This window comes from Semicossyphus pulcher, unplaced genomic scaffold, assembly GCF_022749685.1.
Source record: "Semicossyphus pulcher isolate SPU_LCO1_2020_fin unplaced genomic scaffold, fSemPul1.0.p SCAF_11, whole genome shotgun sequence".
Lineage (NCBI taxonomy): Eukaryota > Metazoa > Chordata > Actinopteri > Labriformes > Labridae > Semicossyphus > Semicossyphus pulcher.
In genome coordinates this window covers 17,417,913-17,433,722 of record NW_027211615.1, presented here as the reverse complement: position 1 = coordinate 17,433,722, position 15,810 = coordinate 17,417,913, and the positions used below count along the sequence as shown (strand labels likewise).

Genomic DNA, 15,810 nt, shown 5'->3' with positions numbered 1-15,810 from the left:
TATCCTTGAATCTTTATTCAAAGGTCCTCATGCATTACACACTATGACCAGGTTCTGTTATTCTTAACAAATGTTCTTCTCATCTTTACCTCAAAAATAATATTCTAATAATGATAGCTATTTGGCTGAGATTAAAGCCCCTTTTACACTGCCATTTCACGGGAGGATTGTTACGCTTCTGTTAGTTCTCACCTTTAATATGAACACATGAGGCTGAATGGTGGGGCGAGGGTGAGCCAGCACCGGAGTTAGTAACAGAGGCGTAAGGGCGCCATTCTGGCAAGGTGGAACAGCTCCTTGTGGGTGTGTAAAGCTTGCGCTATCTGTTGAACTATTTATTCAACATCACCCATTGGTTTCTTGACTGCGCAAATTAAGCCTTAAGTTTGGGATATGGCCGCCGCCATGTTGGTTTTCTGGAGCCAGGAAGTGACCATATTTGGATGAAAGGGTGGTGCTGGAGAGGAGTGAGAGGTCTAACACCAAGTTATCAAAGCAAAACAGTCTGTGCCTGTGGCTGATTCATGCTTGTGAATGAGCTAGTTTAACTTCCTACAGAGGAGATTCTTTTGGGCGACGTTATGGTGGAGCTTCGTTTCGGTGCTGTTGTGGAATATCAATGTAACAAGGGCTTATGAGTCATCTTTGTGTTTGTTTGTTTTTTACAAATGTATTGATTAATAGATATTTTTGGTATTTAACTTGGCTTTTACAGCATGTGGTCACAGAGGTCAATCCTGTTTTCTACTGTAACATGCATTTAAGGCACTCAAACCATGTTTTTTAAATAACAATGATTAAAAATGTTGTGCTCAAAGCAAAAGCAGTGAAAGGGAGATTAAAAGAAGTGCAAAAAAAACACCCAATTAGCTACTTCTGCAATGAACTGAATGTCACCGGCATGGGCCATTTCTAAATAAAATACAGAGAACACTGAAAAATAAATCAATGTTTTTGTTTTGGTTGCATCAGTCGAGCAGTAATGAATATATCCACATCATTATGGCACAATAATAAAACATCACAGACTTTATTAGGTTAGGTGGCTTTGTAAATGTGAGTGTGCGTCTTGGGTACAATTCATTACGTGACTCCCCATCCAGGCTTCAATATCTGAAGTTTGGAAGTGAAATGTAATCAGTGGGTTGGTTGCCAGGGGTTGAATCAACTGTTTTAATACACTGTAAAGGGGCAGACCTTTGAGAGGGGCGGTTTTATAAAGGCTGCTCTTCTGTCTCTGCCAGGAACACAGCGAGGGGGGGGGATTTGGACAAGTTGGGTTACGGTTTGTAAAGGGCACCATCCCTGCCATGGCTGCTGTTTGGCATGCCTCTTTGGTACTGTGAAACAAGTCCTGAATTATTCATTAAGCGTCTCCACACTCTTGTGTTAACTTAAATTTCTTCTAGAGGATGGGGTGAAACCTTTTTTGCTCTCTCCTGTTCTATATAATCTCCCCCACCCACCCTCTCTCTTTTTAAAGCCATTACAGGGTATGCATTGAGCATTAAGGTAATGGTAACTAACTCCCTCTCTGAGGCCACAGTCATCAGGCCTGGTTAAGTGTAATTACTGCAAATTAAAGTAGCAATGCAGAATGGAGTCAATGGAGCGACTGTGAACGACACATAATGCTACATTGGAGGTAGCAGAGTCGCCTAAAAGGATGTAGGGGACAATAGTCTTGTTAGCATTGCAAGAGGATACTCTAATGTGTTGTAAAGTGGACTCGCCCCCTCGAGTCACTGGCTGCTAATGTGCACAAAACAAAACAGATAATATGCAGCATGCTGATCTAAACTTGCATTTCATTTGTGCTATAAACAAATCTCTTGAGCTTAAATATGGACTTTTGATTGCTCCGTTTCCCCCCAAAGTCAAAACTATGCAAATAGAAGATAAAGCTTAAAGAGTGGGTGATGTTTCCCTCTAACCAGATGGAGTCATCCCGCACGATAACCGGGCTGCTTAAACGTTTGCTGTAAGAGCTGGAGCTGCGTTCAGGAAGCCTACTTAGGACTGCTGCACCTCCATCTTCCTCAGTGACAGCGCTTTTCCAATTAGGCTGTGTTTGGAGGAACACTGGGTGTCTGTGGGCGTGTGTGTAACACCAACGTGTGTGCGTGTGAGTGTGTGTGCACACATGGGCAATGTGTGTGATAAATGGAGGGGCAGACGTCAGCAGCCTCACAGCAGAGCCTGCAACCTCTCACTTCCTTCCAGTGATGGAGATGAGGAAATAATGAGGCCCAGTTTGTCTCTATGCATGCGTGTGTGTTCTTGTTTGTGTGTGTGTGTGTGTGTGTGTGTGTTTTAGCGGGTGAGGAGTAATAAATCTCCTCTTCATCCTCTCCCTTAGACAGCGGCGTCTGCCTCAGCCCATCTTCTCTCTAATTCATCTCCCTAGAAAACAAACACAGGCCGCAGACCGCTGATCTAAACAACAGCGTCTAAAGCCACCATTAGAGTGTGAGGCAAAGCACCAGTGACATGATGGAGTTCTTTTTCAGGATTCGGCCTAATGACCTTCTGCTTTGTTTGGTCCAGACAAAGGATCACAAACAGAACAAGAACAGTCCACCTGTTGCTGCTATGTTCAAAATAGGAAGATTTATCAGCCATTACTGAGATGCCTTGTCTTGACGACAGGCCTGACTCAACGTGGCTGATGTTTGACAACTAACGTAATGTTGGATGTACGTGTGCACACTGCATGTTTTTAAAGCCTCAAGAAAATTACTTAAAATAAAAAAATGCATAGATGATATCACAGTTGACAGTCACATGCTGCATGTTAAAAAATAAAAACAAATGTTCATAACTAGAGGAAACGGTAAATAGAAAAAACAGTTGCATGTTACAGTTAGCATAGTGCAGCTTTGTTCATTTAAATTGTTTACTGGATGGTGAGTTATAAAATGCTTTGTGATCCATATCCTAGTTAGCAGTGAGCATACACATGCAACACTAGCTGAGATGCCCTATTTGTTCTCAAGCTATGAATGCTATGTTAAGTGATGGCTTTTATGGCCATGGCTTAATATTATTACAACACGAGAGAGACGCTTGAGTGAAATACTACCGTTTTCGCTGCAGGCAAGGCTCAGAGCGGTACAGAATCAGAAATACAATGAGAATATACCGGTGCATCGTATAAAAAATCTTCAGGTCTGCAGTCTACATTTCAAACCTGACGATTTTGAACGAGACATGACATCAGAGGCAGGCGTCCTAGATAGAGGAAGTGTAGTTTAGCAAGCTTCCTGGCCTCCGCCAGATAAGAGGAGGGCCCAGGGCCCTTTCCAGGGCCCATTGGAGAAGCGGATAGCGTCCTCCAAAGGCACAGAGCCAAATTGCATTATTTTCCTACCATAATGACATTAGCTCCCCATAATAGCATGATAGGACTGAGGTTGAAAATCTTTAACAGATCCCTTTAACTTGAATTTGTGAACTGACAATTGGTTATGGATCGTTTCTTTACCTTAATGTTTGCTTACAGTATGTTAACTCTCAGTCAGGAAGCTGATGTGACAATTGGCATTCAATGATGGCAGCCATCAATAATCACTCACGAATGATGCTCACACAATGTAGCCAAATAGGTGCTGTACAACCACTCATGATTGGTTTGCAGAATTAATCGCGTAATTAGTCAGAGTTTAAACTTACCTACTTTTAACTTTACCACTTTAAACCAAATTTGATTGAGACTATTTGAAAAATACTTTTTAGATTCTCACAAGTATAAGACACGAATAGCAGTAAAAGGGAATGTGAGTGTCTAGTGTCTATACTTTAAAGGACACCGTTAACCTGGCCTTGAAACGACCTGGCAAACAGCGAATCTCCAGCAGTGACCTCATCCTGTACCTGCAGGTGGGAACAAACAAAGACGTCCTTTGTTGTTAAATAATCCTGCCCTTGAGCCTTTTTTAAAAAATAGCTTATTTGAGATTGGTTTACACGCCCTATTTTAACTGAAACTACATCATTTTTAAGGAGTAATGTGCACTTTATGTAATTTGTTTCATGTTTCATTCTCTCTCTTTTTTCATCATTGAATATCACCCTCAAACAGCATCAGTAAACAACTACTTCATCTCTCGTCTCCTTGGTCTTCTTTGGTACAACCACTTACACAAAGCTCGGCGTGATATTTGTTTAAACAATGTTGGCCTTAGAACATTTCAAGCCTGCTATCCTCATGAGACCACTACAGACAACATCGCATCACTCACAGGCAGTCATTAAATACTTTTTAGCTTGATGAGCTTCTCTTTTATAAATGAGCAGAGCTCCAGATCAATACCATCATTATTCTTCACGATTCATTCTCTATTGTCAGATCTTGTAATTGGCATGTTGTCCAAAAATTCTGGCAAAAAAGACAAATAATAAGTGTCTGTAAATAATCTGTGGCTTTTTTCTCCCCCTGAGAGAAAATGATGAAAAACAAAAAGCTGATAAGAATGAAATTATGCACAAGATAATCAACACCAGCGCTCTGTAGTATGTCTTAAGCTCCTGATGGGGAGAAAAACAAAGGCAATAGATGAGGTCGACTCCTCTACTCTGATTAAGAGCCCCTCGCAGGAGCAAGTCCTTGAAAGAGTAATGGGCAGTCGTGAACTGGCTTTACCTCCATTAAGCAAACCAGCAAACATTTACATAATGTACACATAATGTGCTGATTCATTCTGTCCTGATTCAAACAAGGCTCGGATAACTCACAGCGGCTGTATCACACCATTCATCACAGCAGGTCATTTACATCCAAAAGCACTTAAGAGGAGCTGCACATATATCTTTGTCTACATACATTACGGGATCTTTTCAGAAGATTGTATAATACATCACCTCATATCATACGATCACATTTTCTCAGATAACAAGATGGCGTTCCTCAGCCATTTCTGGCACAGGAGGCTGTTTTTAGTCCTTAAATTGATGATGCAGGTGTTATGAGAGGTTTTTCATTGTGTGAATTCTGAGAGCAGGATGATAAAAAGAAAGATGATTTATATTACACACATTTTCTTGTACTTTTTATTCACCCCAAGTTTATTCCTCAGCCCGAAAACATCCATGTTAGATAAACGATCCATTAATGACTTTGTATAAGTAACTATAGACTGCAAATCTATCTAGCTTTCAACAGGTGTATAGTAAAACGGAAGCGCAAAAGTATGAGTTATGACATAAACCAAACCAATGTAGTTAGCTTATGATAAGTTCCTTGGCCTAAAAAGCCTTTCAGACAGATATGTTAGCATAATCTGTGTTCAAGTTGCTTGGGTTTCTGCAATATTAAGAGCTAACGTTAGCAAAACCTCTGATAGCATCCCCACTGCTAGGAAATACTATTTTTTTTAACACAACCTATGACCCCACAAACCAATTGTTCGCTAATGATGAATTCCTAGGCCTAGTAACCTTTTAAAACTGCAGGTAGCAGCTAGTTAGCAAGACGCGCTGACAGTTTTTTAAGGAAACCAACACGGTTTATTTCATACCACTAGCATCAGAAGTCTGAGGTATGAAATAAACTGTGTTTTTGTTTCCTGAAAAATGTTAGTGCGTCTTGCTAACTGTCTTACTACCTGCAGTTTTAAATGCTTTCTTAGCCAATGAACACCACATTAGCTAACTACACTGGTTTGTGGAGTTACAGGTTGTGTTAAAAATTAGCCTTGTTCACAACTAGCACATCGAGAGGACGGTATTTCCCAGCAGTAGGGATGCTATCACAGGTTTTGCCAGCGTTAGCTCGTCATACTGCAGCAACCCCAGCAACGTTAACAAATAGCATTACCCTAATATATCTCTACTAAAAAGGAGTAATGAGACTTAACTTCAAGTTAAATAAAGGGGAGAACATACAGATAGTCTTCACTGTAAAACGTTTTCTCTTGCAACATTTGAAGCAACAAAACACAGTTTGAACATACAAAAAGCATATAAGCTAACACTCTGGTCTTTCTTAGCGGACATACTGGGACATTTTTCTTCGTGGATTATTAATCGTGAATATTCTGACTTTTGCCTGGGGCATGCTGTTGCTGCTAGTTAAAAACAGTAAACAGTAAGAGATGTTTTGAAGCAAGCCAGGTGATTCATATTAGCTTAAATAGTTAGCGAGCTAAACTGGATATAACTGCAATGGTTGTGAATTAAGCCTTCCTCTTAAATCAAGGACCAGTTGTTTCATAACTACTGGAATAAGCAGATATAAAGGATGAACCATCAGATGGACCATCTGTTCTTTTATCCATAAAACTGTTTAAGTATTACATGACTAGAAGATGGTTCACAAGCTAATGATTATATCGTCCTTCGATCTGACTCATAATTCACCTTATTGAACCTGCCTCCAGCACCTGCTTCATCCAACTGAACCTATTAACAAATAGGCTCCCTTGAGAGCACCATCCCACATACTTCCCTCTCCCGGGGATATAAATGCAAGCACAGTGCCAACACCAGTAATGAAGGGATTCTGGAGTTAATAGGAACTGCATAAGCCTCAGTCTAAACTCAATTCTTATCAGCATGTTCCAAGTTTCTGCGAGTCAATGTTTTCTCCAGAAGGCTTGGCTTTCTCCTGCTCTGCGCACACATTTACCCAGGCACCTTGCGGCGGGGCAGCATGATTTGGACATCTGATGAGATAGGAAGCACCCGTTAAACTGACCGACTGGATAACAGAAAAGCCAGCATGGCCGCTAAACAAACACCATCAGCTGCTGTTTGGTCTCTGAGCTCCTTCATGAACTCCATCGACTGAAGGCAAACATGAAGCAGACACACTTCTCCGAGTCGGCCTCACAGTGCTCGCTGCTGCAGTGAGGAGGCGTATGCCAAGACAAGTTAAGCCTTTGACATGTGTGTGTGAGTCAGGACCTCACCGTTGGAGTGTGTTCGTGCATAAGCATGTGCTTGAACCCAATGGGCAACCTCTATTTTTGCTTCCCTCCCGCACGCATGAGCACACAAAGAAATGGACACACACATTCACACGTCTCAGATGTAGATGAACGCTGCTGTTGCCAAAAAGTGAGTTTAAAGCTTGCACTCTGTCGACAAACACACACGAACACACAGTATCCTCATTTAAATTCACAGGCTTGTGCAGCAGCGGTGTAGAGGAAGGGATGTGTAAGTCCTTCTAGAGATAACACACAGAAAGCAGACTATTGTCTTATTCTAATCCTCCTTTTGAAGGAACGTAGTGAGAAATATCAGCCAAGAGTGAAGATGTGTGAAGCTTCAGGAAATAGATATCCACAGTCCAGTGGGCTGTTTCTCACTATGAATGCACCACCTGATTCTTACACACAGCCTGGCACAACCTGGCACCGGTCGACTACGCAGACAACAGTAATATCATCAGCCTAACATTAGCATACGGACAAACAGCGCTTTTTCTTTCCTCTGAATTCAGGGAAACTTGACTGTATGTTGCTTTTTTTTCTTCTGCTGCGCACATCATTTCTAGTTTACAATTCATTCCATTTTGCCAGGCTCCTTCAGACTATTTTAAAGTGGTCCTTTATCACAACCTGACCTGGGCCGAGCAGGTTTAAGGCACAGCAATTTGTTTTTCCATTTTTCCATCAGGTGAAATCATTCTGTTTCACTCTCTCGAGGTGAATTTGACAACCTGTATATTTGGGCGCCAATAATTGTCTTAAAGATTGTATTGTTTAGGAGCGGGAAGTGGAATTGTGGGGGATTCTTTCAGGAGAATATTATTAGGGTTGCAACTAATGAGTGCTTTCAGTCTTTATTATTATTACTATTTAAATGGAATGAGTTGAATAAATTATAAATATTGTTGATAAAATGTTAGGAAATTGAGGCAAATGTCCATCGCAGGTTCACAGAGGCCTGGGTGGCGTCCTTAAATTGCCTGTTTTGTCCATCACACACATTAATTTAAATAAAATAACACAAAAAATCGACTAATCCTCACATTTATGATGCTGGAGGTAGTGATTAAGAGGTAAATCAGCTCTAAAAAAGGTTTATTACAGCAAAATTCGTTGTATAAGATGCACTTTTAATACTTTTTTTCATCTAAAAAGTGGGCTTCGTCCTATATACCAGTGCGACCAATATACCAGTATGAAATGCAGAGAGCTTTTTGCGTTGCAGTATTTTACCCAAGCAATGGCGCTATAATGTAGCTAAAGCTTTGTTACAGACATGCGCAGTCATGATCGCCAGTGCAGCCGCCATCCTCAGAACCATAGACTGTATAAAAAGATGGACAACAAGAGAGCTCCTTAAAAGCCAAAACCTCTCTATCGCCCCCTGCTGACTGGCTGCAGTATAGGTCATAAAGCCCGCCTCCTCCATGTTAACAGATGGGACATGAGTCAAACTATAATTATGGCTTCAATTCAATTCACATCATCCATCTTTATATGCAGTCATTGATCACAACAATCAACATTACTGTAAGCTGAGTTCAACTACGGCACCGATAGCTAGCAGGATTGCAAACTCCAAATGGTTAAATTAGATGGTCGGCTATAATTTGTGTTTATTTTGAATGTGTTGCAGTTGAAATGACTTGTGTACACGTTTTCAAGAATAAATAGCTGTGGAAAACCTTTTTTCCCTCTGAGACGCCCCAAAAAACAGACTGCATCCTATATTCCAGATCTTACGGTAATGCTGTTTTGGTTGACAATATTAAATCAACTACTATTTCAGCTCCAATTATTATAATTTCTATCTATAGTGTATATTTAAAAACTACTGATTACAACACTTAGTATCTAGACATATTTCATATCCCTGAACTCTTGAGTTTGTTTTGTTTTTTGGTCAGCAACCATTTTCCCCCAGTCTTCGTCTCACCAAATCTTTGTTATATATTGTGCCGGCTATGGTCAATGAACCCTGATCCTTCAATAAGCTGCCCCTGCAGAACTCCTAAGCCCTCCCCGATCAGTCACTCAATGAAACATTAGGTGCTGCAGCAAAATTAATGCAGCCGAAATTAAATGAAAACACTGAAAAGGCTCCCCTGTAGGAAAAACAAGTGAGCGTCTTAAGCTTCAATCGATCCGGGTAGGAGTTGGAGAAGGTTCTTTATTAACTTTGCAGAGGAATCTTCCCCACAGACCCAACGGCCCACAAACACAACTGTGTCAGCAGGTATAAAATGTGCTTAGATGGACTTCTGAGCTTTGTAAATACGTTAGCTTTGAGCTGACTATAAAGCTAATATCAGCTCCTGTGGGCTGCAGAGGTCACTTATTACGGTTAATTATCCCTTCCTCTATTCGTCTGCAGCTCACAGGAAACTTTTACTGTCTGTCTCTGCCTACATCCTTCCTTGATTTTATTTCACTGAAACAGAGTCAAACAGTCTGCAGCGAGATTTATGAAGAAGGTTTCTTTTCCGGAAAGCAGTCCTTGATCTAATAAAAGTGCACATATGAAGACGATCTCTAGTGTTTATCTTGAAAATTGAAAACAAGGCCCTTGATTCCAGGAAGCAAAAGCAAATAAATGGTCTCAAAAGAAAAACCAAGGAGCAGACTGCAGAGAGATCACTCAGGTTTTAAGCCTCTTGATGTAAAGAAAGCGTCTGGTTATGTAGAGATCTTCTCTTTGCAGTGACGGTGCACCTCATTGTATCTGCCACTGCGACTTCTTCTTCATTCCCTACATAAAAACAGTGATATGAACAAAAAACAAACATGCAAGATACATCAGAAAGAGACAGCGAACATAATTCAAGGTGTTGTTGTTGGGAGGTCCAGCTCCAAAACAGCAGTTTTAATGCTAATTAAAAACCGTAGCTGCAAACCACTAAAAATAGCACGTACTGCAGAGGCCCATCAATTAAACTCAGCCCCAGGGGACGGCTGTAACATTGCTCCGGAGGACTGATGTGCTTTTGCTTCTGTGTGCAACACAACAGTGCGGGCTAATGAAGTACACACATACTGTGCTACAAGGCCAGATGCAAGGACATCAAGATAACAAAATGCTAATGTTGAAACATATCTGCTTATTATTGTCTTATTTCTACATGTTTTCACCACCTTCTCTTTGCTGCTGCATTTACATGAGGACGGACCGACTCACCTTCCTATTTATCTACCTACCTATAAATGTATAAGGGCTGTGCCGTATCATATCGTTCAGATTATACCGGTATCTTTTTTTTACGTGATAAGAAAGTGTCATATCATGATATCAAAGATGTATCAGCGCAATGACGTGTTGGCGTATTTGCATACCTGAAATTGACATTTTTTTAACCATATCGCCAGCCCTAGTTAATATGATAGAAGTTAATTGGAAAAGAAGGGAAATTGTCAAAGGACTTTATTTTGTTTGCATGAATAAATCTGCTCTCTATCTGTCTATCTATCTATCTTCTTCAACTTCTTATTTTATTTGGATTAATTTGAATTTTAAAATGTCTTATCTTCTTAACTGTCTCACCTCCTAAACTTCTAAAACATTTGAAATTTGCTTCCGGGATTATTTTAAAAACCTCAAATAAACGCATTTCGCGGATAGCACAATTAATCCAACTTTGCTCATTTGATAGTACAATTAGAACTTAGTCAGTTTGCCCTAAAAAGCCCGAAAGACCTCAAACTGCCAGATGCTGAAGCTTATTGAAGCTCCACGCTCTGTGATCATCCTCAGGTCCGTCTCCGGGTGTTATCTGGCTCCATTTCCACGTCTGTTCCTGGCTCTTTACCGCAGCTGAGGTGAAATGGTGCACGGAGGGAACAAGGCTTCGACTGTCAGCTGCTCAGACGCGTTCAGCCTCTGCTCCGCTGCTCCGCTAAGGCCTTCCACATGCTTTCCAAACAAGCTTCAATTCCACAACCTCTGCCCGTGTCAGTCCAAATAAACAGATACAAGGATGTGGCCCACACACCAAGGGGCAGGAAGAAGACAGAGGCAGGAGAGCAGACGAGAGAAGGGGGGCCCATAACTGCCAGAGTATTGCTCACTAAAGTACAGACAGAGGCCAAAGAGCTGAAGGGCATCTTATTTAGTGCAAAAATTTCCGCTCAACTAAGTTTTCCTTTCCTCTGTGACTGATAATTGGATGTTTGGCAACACATTAAGGCCAAAGAGGTCTTCCATTTTCAAAGATACAGTTTTTTTTACTTTGCAGCTTGGAATAAAAAATAAAGTGGATAATGAGGGGGCGAAGAATGATGAATTAGTCAAAAACTGAGGACACTTAAGAGATCTAATCCTCACAGAGAGAAGACAACAAAAAAGTAATTTTTAATATAACTGCAGGGGTGGGAGAAAATATGGATAGGGAAATACATTGTCGTCCTGACTCGAGCAATACATTTATCGATGGACTGGCGCCGAATATTGTGCGATTTTTGACTCACCACACTCACACTGTGGCGCTTATGACATGAATAAGGGTAACATGAAGAGAAATTAACTGGCTGAAAAAGAAGTTAATCAGATATCGTGATGCTTCAATTTATGTCGCATCGTGTTGTATCGTATCATGTCGTGTTGTATCATGACGTATCGTATTGTATCCTGTCATCTCATGACGTATCGTATCGTATCGTGTCGTGTTGTATCGCATCATATCGTGTCGTCTTGTATTGTGTCGTATCATGTCATGTCGTATCGTATCATGATGTATCGTGTCGTATCATGACGTATCGTATCGTATCATGTCATGTCATGACGTATCGTGTCGTGTCGTTTAGTATCGTATCATGTCGTATCGTGTCGCGTTGTATCATGTCGTATCGTGTCGTGTTTTATCGTATCATGTCGTGTCGTATCGTGTTGTATTGTGTCGTATCGTATCGTGTTGTCGTATCATGTCGTGTCGTGTTGTATTGTGTCGTATCGTATCGTGTTGTCGTATCTCGTCGTATCATGTCGTGTCGTGTTGTATTGTGTCATGTTGTATTGTGTCGTATCATGTCGTATCGCATCGTGTTGTGTCTTGTTGTGTTGTGTTGTGTCGTGTCGTATTGGTCGTATCATGTCGTATCGTGTCATAGCGTACCGTGATGTGTCGTGATGTGTCGTGTTGTGTCGTATCATGTCGTATCGTGTCATAGCGCATCGTGTTGTGTCTTGTTGTGTCGCGTCGTATCGTGTTGTATCGTGTCGTATCATGTCGTATCGTGTCTTATCATGTCGTATCGTGTTGTGTCGTGTCGTGTCGTATCATGTCATAGCGTACCGTGATGTGTCGTGTTGTGTCGTATCGTATCGTATCATAAGTTACCCTGCGATTCCCACCCCTATAAAACTGTACAACTGTAGATGTGACAGCGGATTGCACCTACATATTACTATAGTTGATGGATATAAACTCCAACTTGTTGGAGGTTGTCCAGGGATCCAGCTGTGATGAAAGGACACCTACTCCCCCCTGTCTCACCACCTCATCACCCACTCCCAAGGTGAAATAGGACAATCAATACCAAATCAATAAAAACAATAACAATTAATCACTTTAATCATAGCTGAATATGAATGAACCTTCCCCATTTGTCGTGCAGATACTTAAAAGATAGAGAGAGCAGGGGTCTCGTTGGATGCTCTACCTCCTAATAAATAGTTTCATTCACAGCAGAAGTATGAAATGTTGGTGTATTGGGCTGTAAGGTTTCATGATTTCAGCACTAATCTTCTTTGCTGCAGCCGTCTGTGTTCGTCATTCACTTTTGGGCAAACTGTGAAAATAACATTTCAGCCTTATTTCATATAACTTGATATATTTCCTCACACTTTAAATTGAACTGATAATAAAGCCTTCATACTGGTTAAAAATTTAGAAGAGAAGAAGTGTACACTGCTTGGAGACTGACTGTGTTACATAATCAGAAGTGTGAATAGAAATATTTTCAGGGTCATGGCTGTCTGGAATCTGTGCTGGCAGATTTAGAAGACAAAGCGACACTGTGGTCAGCCCTTTGAAAAGTTACACGGACACAGACTCTGAAAGTCACACCTTTGAGCAATTTACCATTTTCTTCTTTAAAGGTTTTTTTGTCCTTTTTGCCTTTAGTGATGGTACAGCTGAAGATAGACAGGCAATGTGGAGAGGAGAGAGTGGGGACGACACGCAACAAATGAGCTAAACCAACGGCCCAGCAATTTGCCATTTTCAATATGCTTTTCTTGGATGTTTTTGTAAACCAAGAGAAGGCACATCAAAACAAAGAGAGGAAAACACAAAGGAACATTTCAATAAACAACACCTACATGTTTCGGTAAAAATACCCATGATGCATCATGTACATCACACTTACAGTAAACGTCCACTCTGATGGACTTGATGGCCGGGGATCCCAGGCCGTTCTCGGCCTTGCAGTAGTAGCGGCCTCCCTGTGTCCTCAGGATCTTTGCGATGTGCAACGTCTCGTTGAACACGCTGGAGTCCTGGAAGCGGTCCGACACACTGCCGGCTGTCTTCGTCCATCGGATCTGAGAAGAGCAAAGAGCAGAAATGATTATACTCCAAGATCTTTTTTGAAGTGTTTGTCTTCTGGTCTGGCATGTTTGCAACACAGTGACGGGTCCAGCACAGCTTCAGGTAAAAATTACTGTTGATACCAGGCTACAGCTCTGAGCTCCTCTCTTAAAAAGAAATAGGGTTTTTAAATTCTAATTATTTCCGATCACTTCAATTTTCTTTCAATCACTGTGGAGCTACTGTAAGAGAAACATATCACTTCCTGAACCTTTTCAATCAAAAGCCTACCAGAGACGATGTCAGTCAGATGTCAGCCTTTTGACTCACTGTGAGGTTCTTAATGTGGAAAGTCTTTGAACGGTAGTTAAACCTGGTTGAAATAAAACAAACTGGAAGAAACTAATGAACATTTTTACTCCCCAAAAGACACTCTAACATTAACAGCAAACAACTTCTACAACCACAGCTGACAAAGTGACTTCCTGGAGTCTTATTGTTGTGAGGTTTGTAGGGAACCAGCAGAGGATGCACCTGCTTAAGAAATAGTTCAAGAAATAATAGTAATATGAGATGTCACATATTACACATCCTTATAGATGTAGATACATATTCATAAGGAATAGTAGCAGCTGCCTTGGTAGTATTTCCAGATCCAGATCCAAACAAATAAATGCTTGACTAATTTGGTATTTATTGATATTCTCATTCCCTTCTCTACAAGAAAGTGAACAAGTATTTTTCTCATCAACATGAAGCTGTTCCTGTAAAGAAGTAGAGAACAGGAGTCTAACAAAAATATAATCAAAGCAAAACAGAGCACATTAGAAATAAAGGCCAGTCTAATATGAGCCTGTTTCAAATTAAAGTCTGTAACTCTCTGTAGCTGCAGTAAATAAAAGCGCTTTATTGTCTTTTTTTCCTCGTCTGTCTTTGATGCAACGTACACACACACTGATAAAAAAAAAACACAATGTTCTTTTATGAAATGTCACAGTACAAAGAGTGCCTTGATAGCTACCAATCTTCCTCTAACGTTCCTCTTTCCCCCGTTTCACAAAGGACTGACCTCAGCGTGTCCCTGCTCAGCGTGAACACCTTTCACTAACTGATGAGCCCCAGTTAGCCCATGGCTGTGAAGAGTAATGAAAGGTGAAATAGTGTTACTCTCCAACATGAGGTTGTAATTGACTCTCCATCATCTCCCTCTCCTGTCCTCATTAAAGCGTACGGCACGAACAGGTAGCGTGACAACTCTGGCCTGGGGGGTGGGGGTGGGGGGGGGCGCCACACAGCCAGAACGACGGAGCATAAAGCTGCATTCAATCCCTCCGCCTAAGTAAGCCACAGATGGACTGGCTTTGCCTGCAGAGCCTCACATATCTCTGTCTAGGCAGGGGAGGCTGTGAATTAGAATCCAATATCTCCACGCGGTATGGTGTGGCATCATCTTGGATGCTGATAACATCCCATTTTACAGCGATATCATCAGATGGAGCAGGGATATCATTGCAGGGAGGGATGGGGATTGGGTGCTATCTTGGGAGATTGCCACTGTGCTGCTGTAGCTGTGGGGTTTTTACCCCTGATGACTCCAGCCCGAGGTTTCAACAGCTTGATGTTCGGTCATTTTCCAAACACGCGGGCAGAAGCGAATTAAAGGGTGGGGGGCCTCAAACCTGATAATGGCGCACTATTCCAAAGGCAGTTTGTGGAGCTCGGGGCGAGAGGATGACAAGGAGCGGAAAAGTTTATCAGAGGAGTTTAAGATGCTCCGTCTTGCTCGGGGTGTTACTGTTCACAGAGTGGCAGAAATAAATTAGCTACCCTCAAATTCAAAGGCTGTTTGTGCTGTTTTTTTTCCACCTTAAACGACCTCGAAAGTCTGTTGCCAGACAGTGCTTCTGTCGCATCCCTTTATGCAGCCTTTAAGTTGATATAACACCATTAAAAATAAATGCCTCTAAATGAATACACTGCACTGAAGAGGCCTCACTCAGCCTGTTTCAAATGCATCAAGGGACACAGAGAGAGAGCTCTCCATGAAAAAGCCCGCACTCAGCAGTAGATCGATGCTAAAGCCCCACCGTTAGAGAATCTGGGCGCCTATTATAACAGCCGGGGAGATCATGAGTTCAGCAAAACAAGCGCTGAAGTTAAATAAGTCATGATTGTAAATTAGATGGAGCAAAAGTTTGGGATTCTGTCACTCTCCTGCGGTTTTCATGCAAATACAAAGCAAGCTGGTTTAGGGCGACCTCAGCAGAATTCAATATTCCCCCAGCTTATACTCCCATGCGTTTCTTTGCCTTTTGTGTAAAGAGCTTTGAGTTTTAGGAAGGCGCGGTATCAATAAG

At 41.4% G+C, this 15,810-nt stretch overlaps 1 protein-coding gene across 1 annotated transcript in view; it reads right to left on the bottom strand.

The window, feature by feature from the left end:
- The window catches only part of LOC138613419 (MAM domain-containing glycosylphosphatidylinositol anchor protein 2-like), a 194,982-nt gene that overhangs the window by 106,629 nt on the left and 72,543 nt on the right, over positions 1-15,810 (bottom strand). Inside the window, exon 3 of the mRNA XM_069687090.1 lies at positions 13,293-13,467. Coding sequence (XP_069543191.1) covers positions 13,293-13,467 — 175 coding nt within the window. The remainder of the gene's footprint in view (positions 1-13,292; positions 13,468-15,810) is intronic.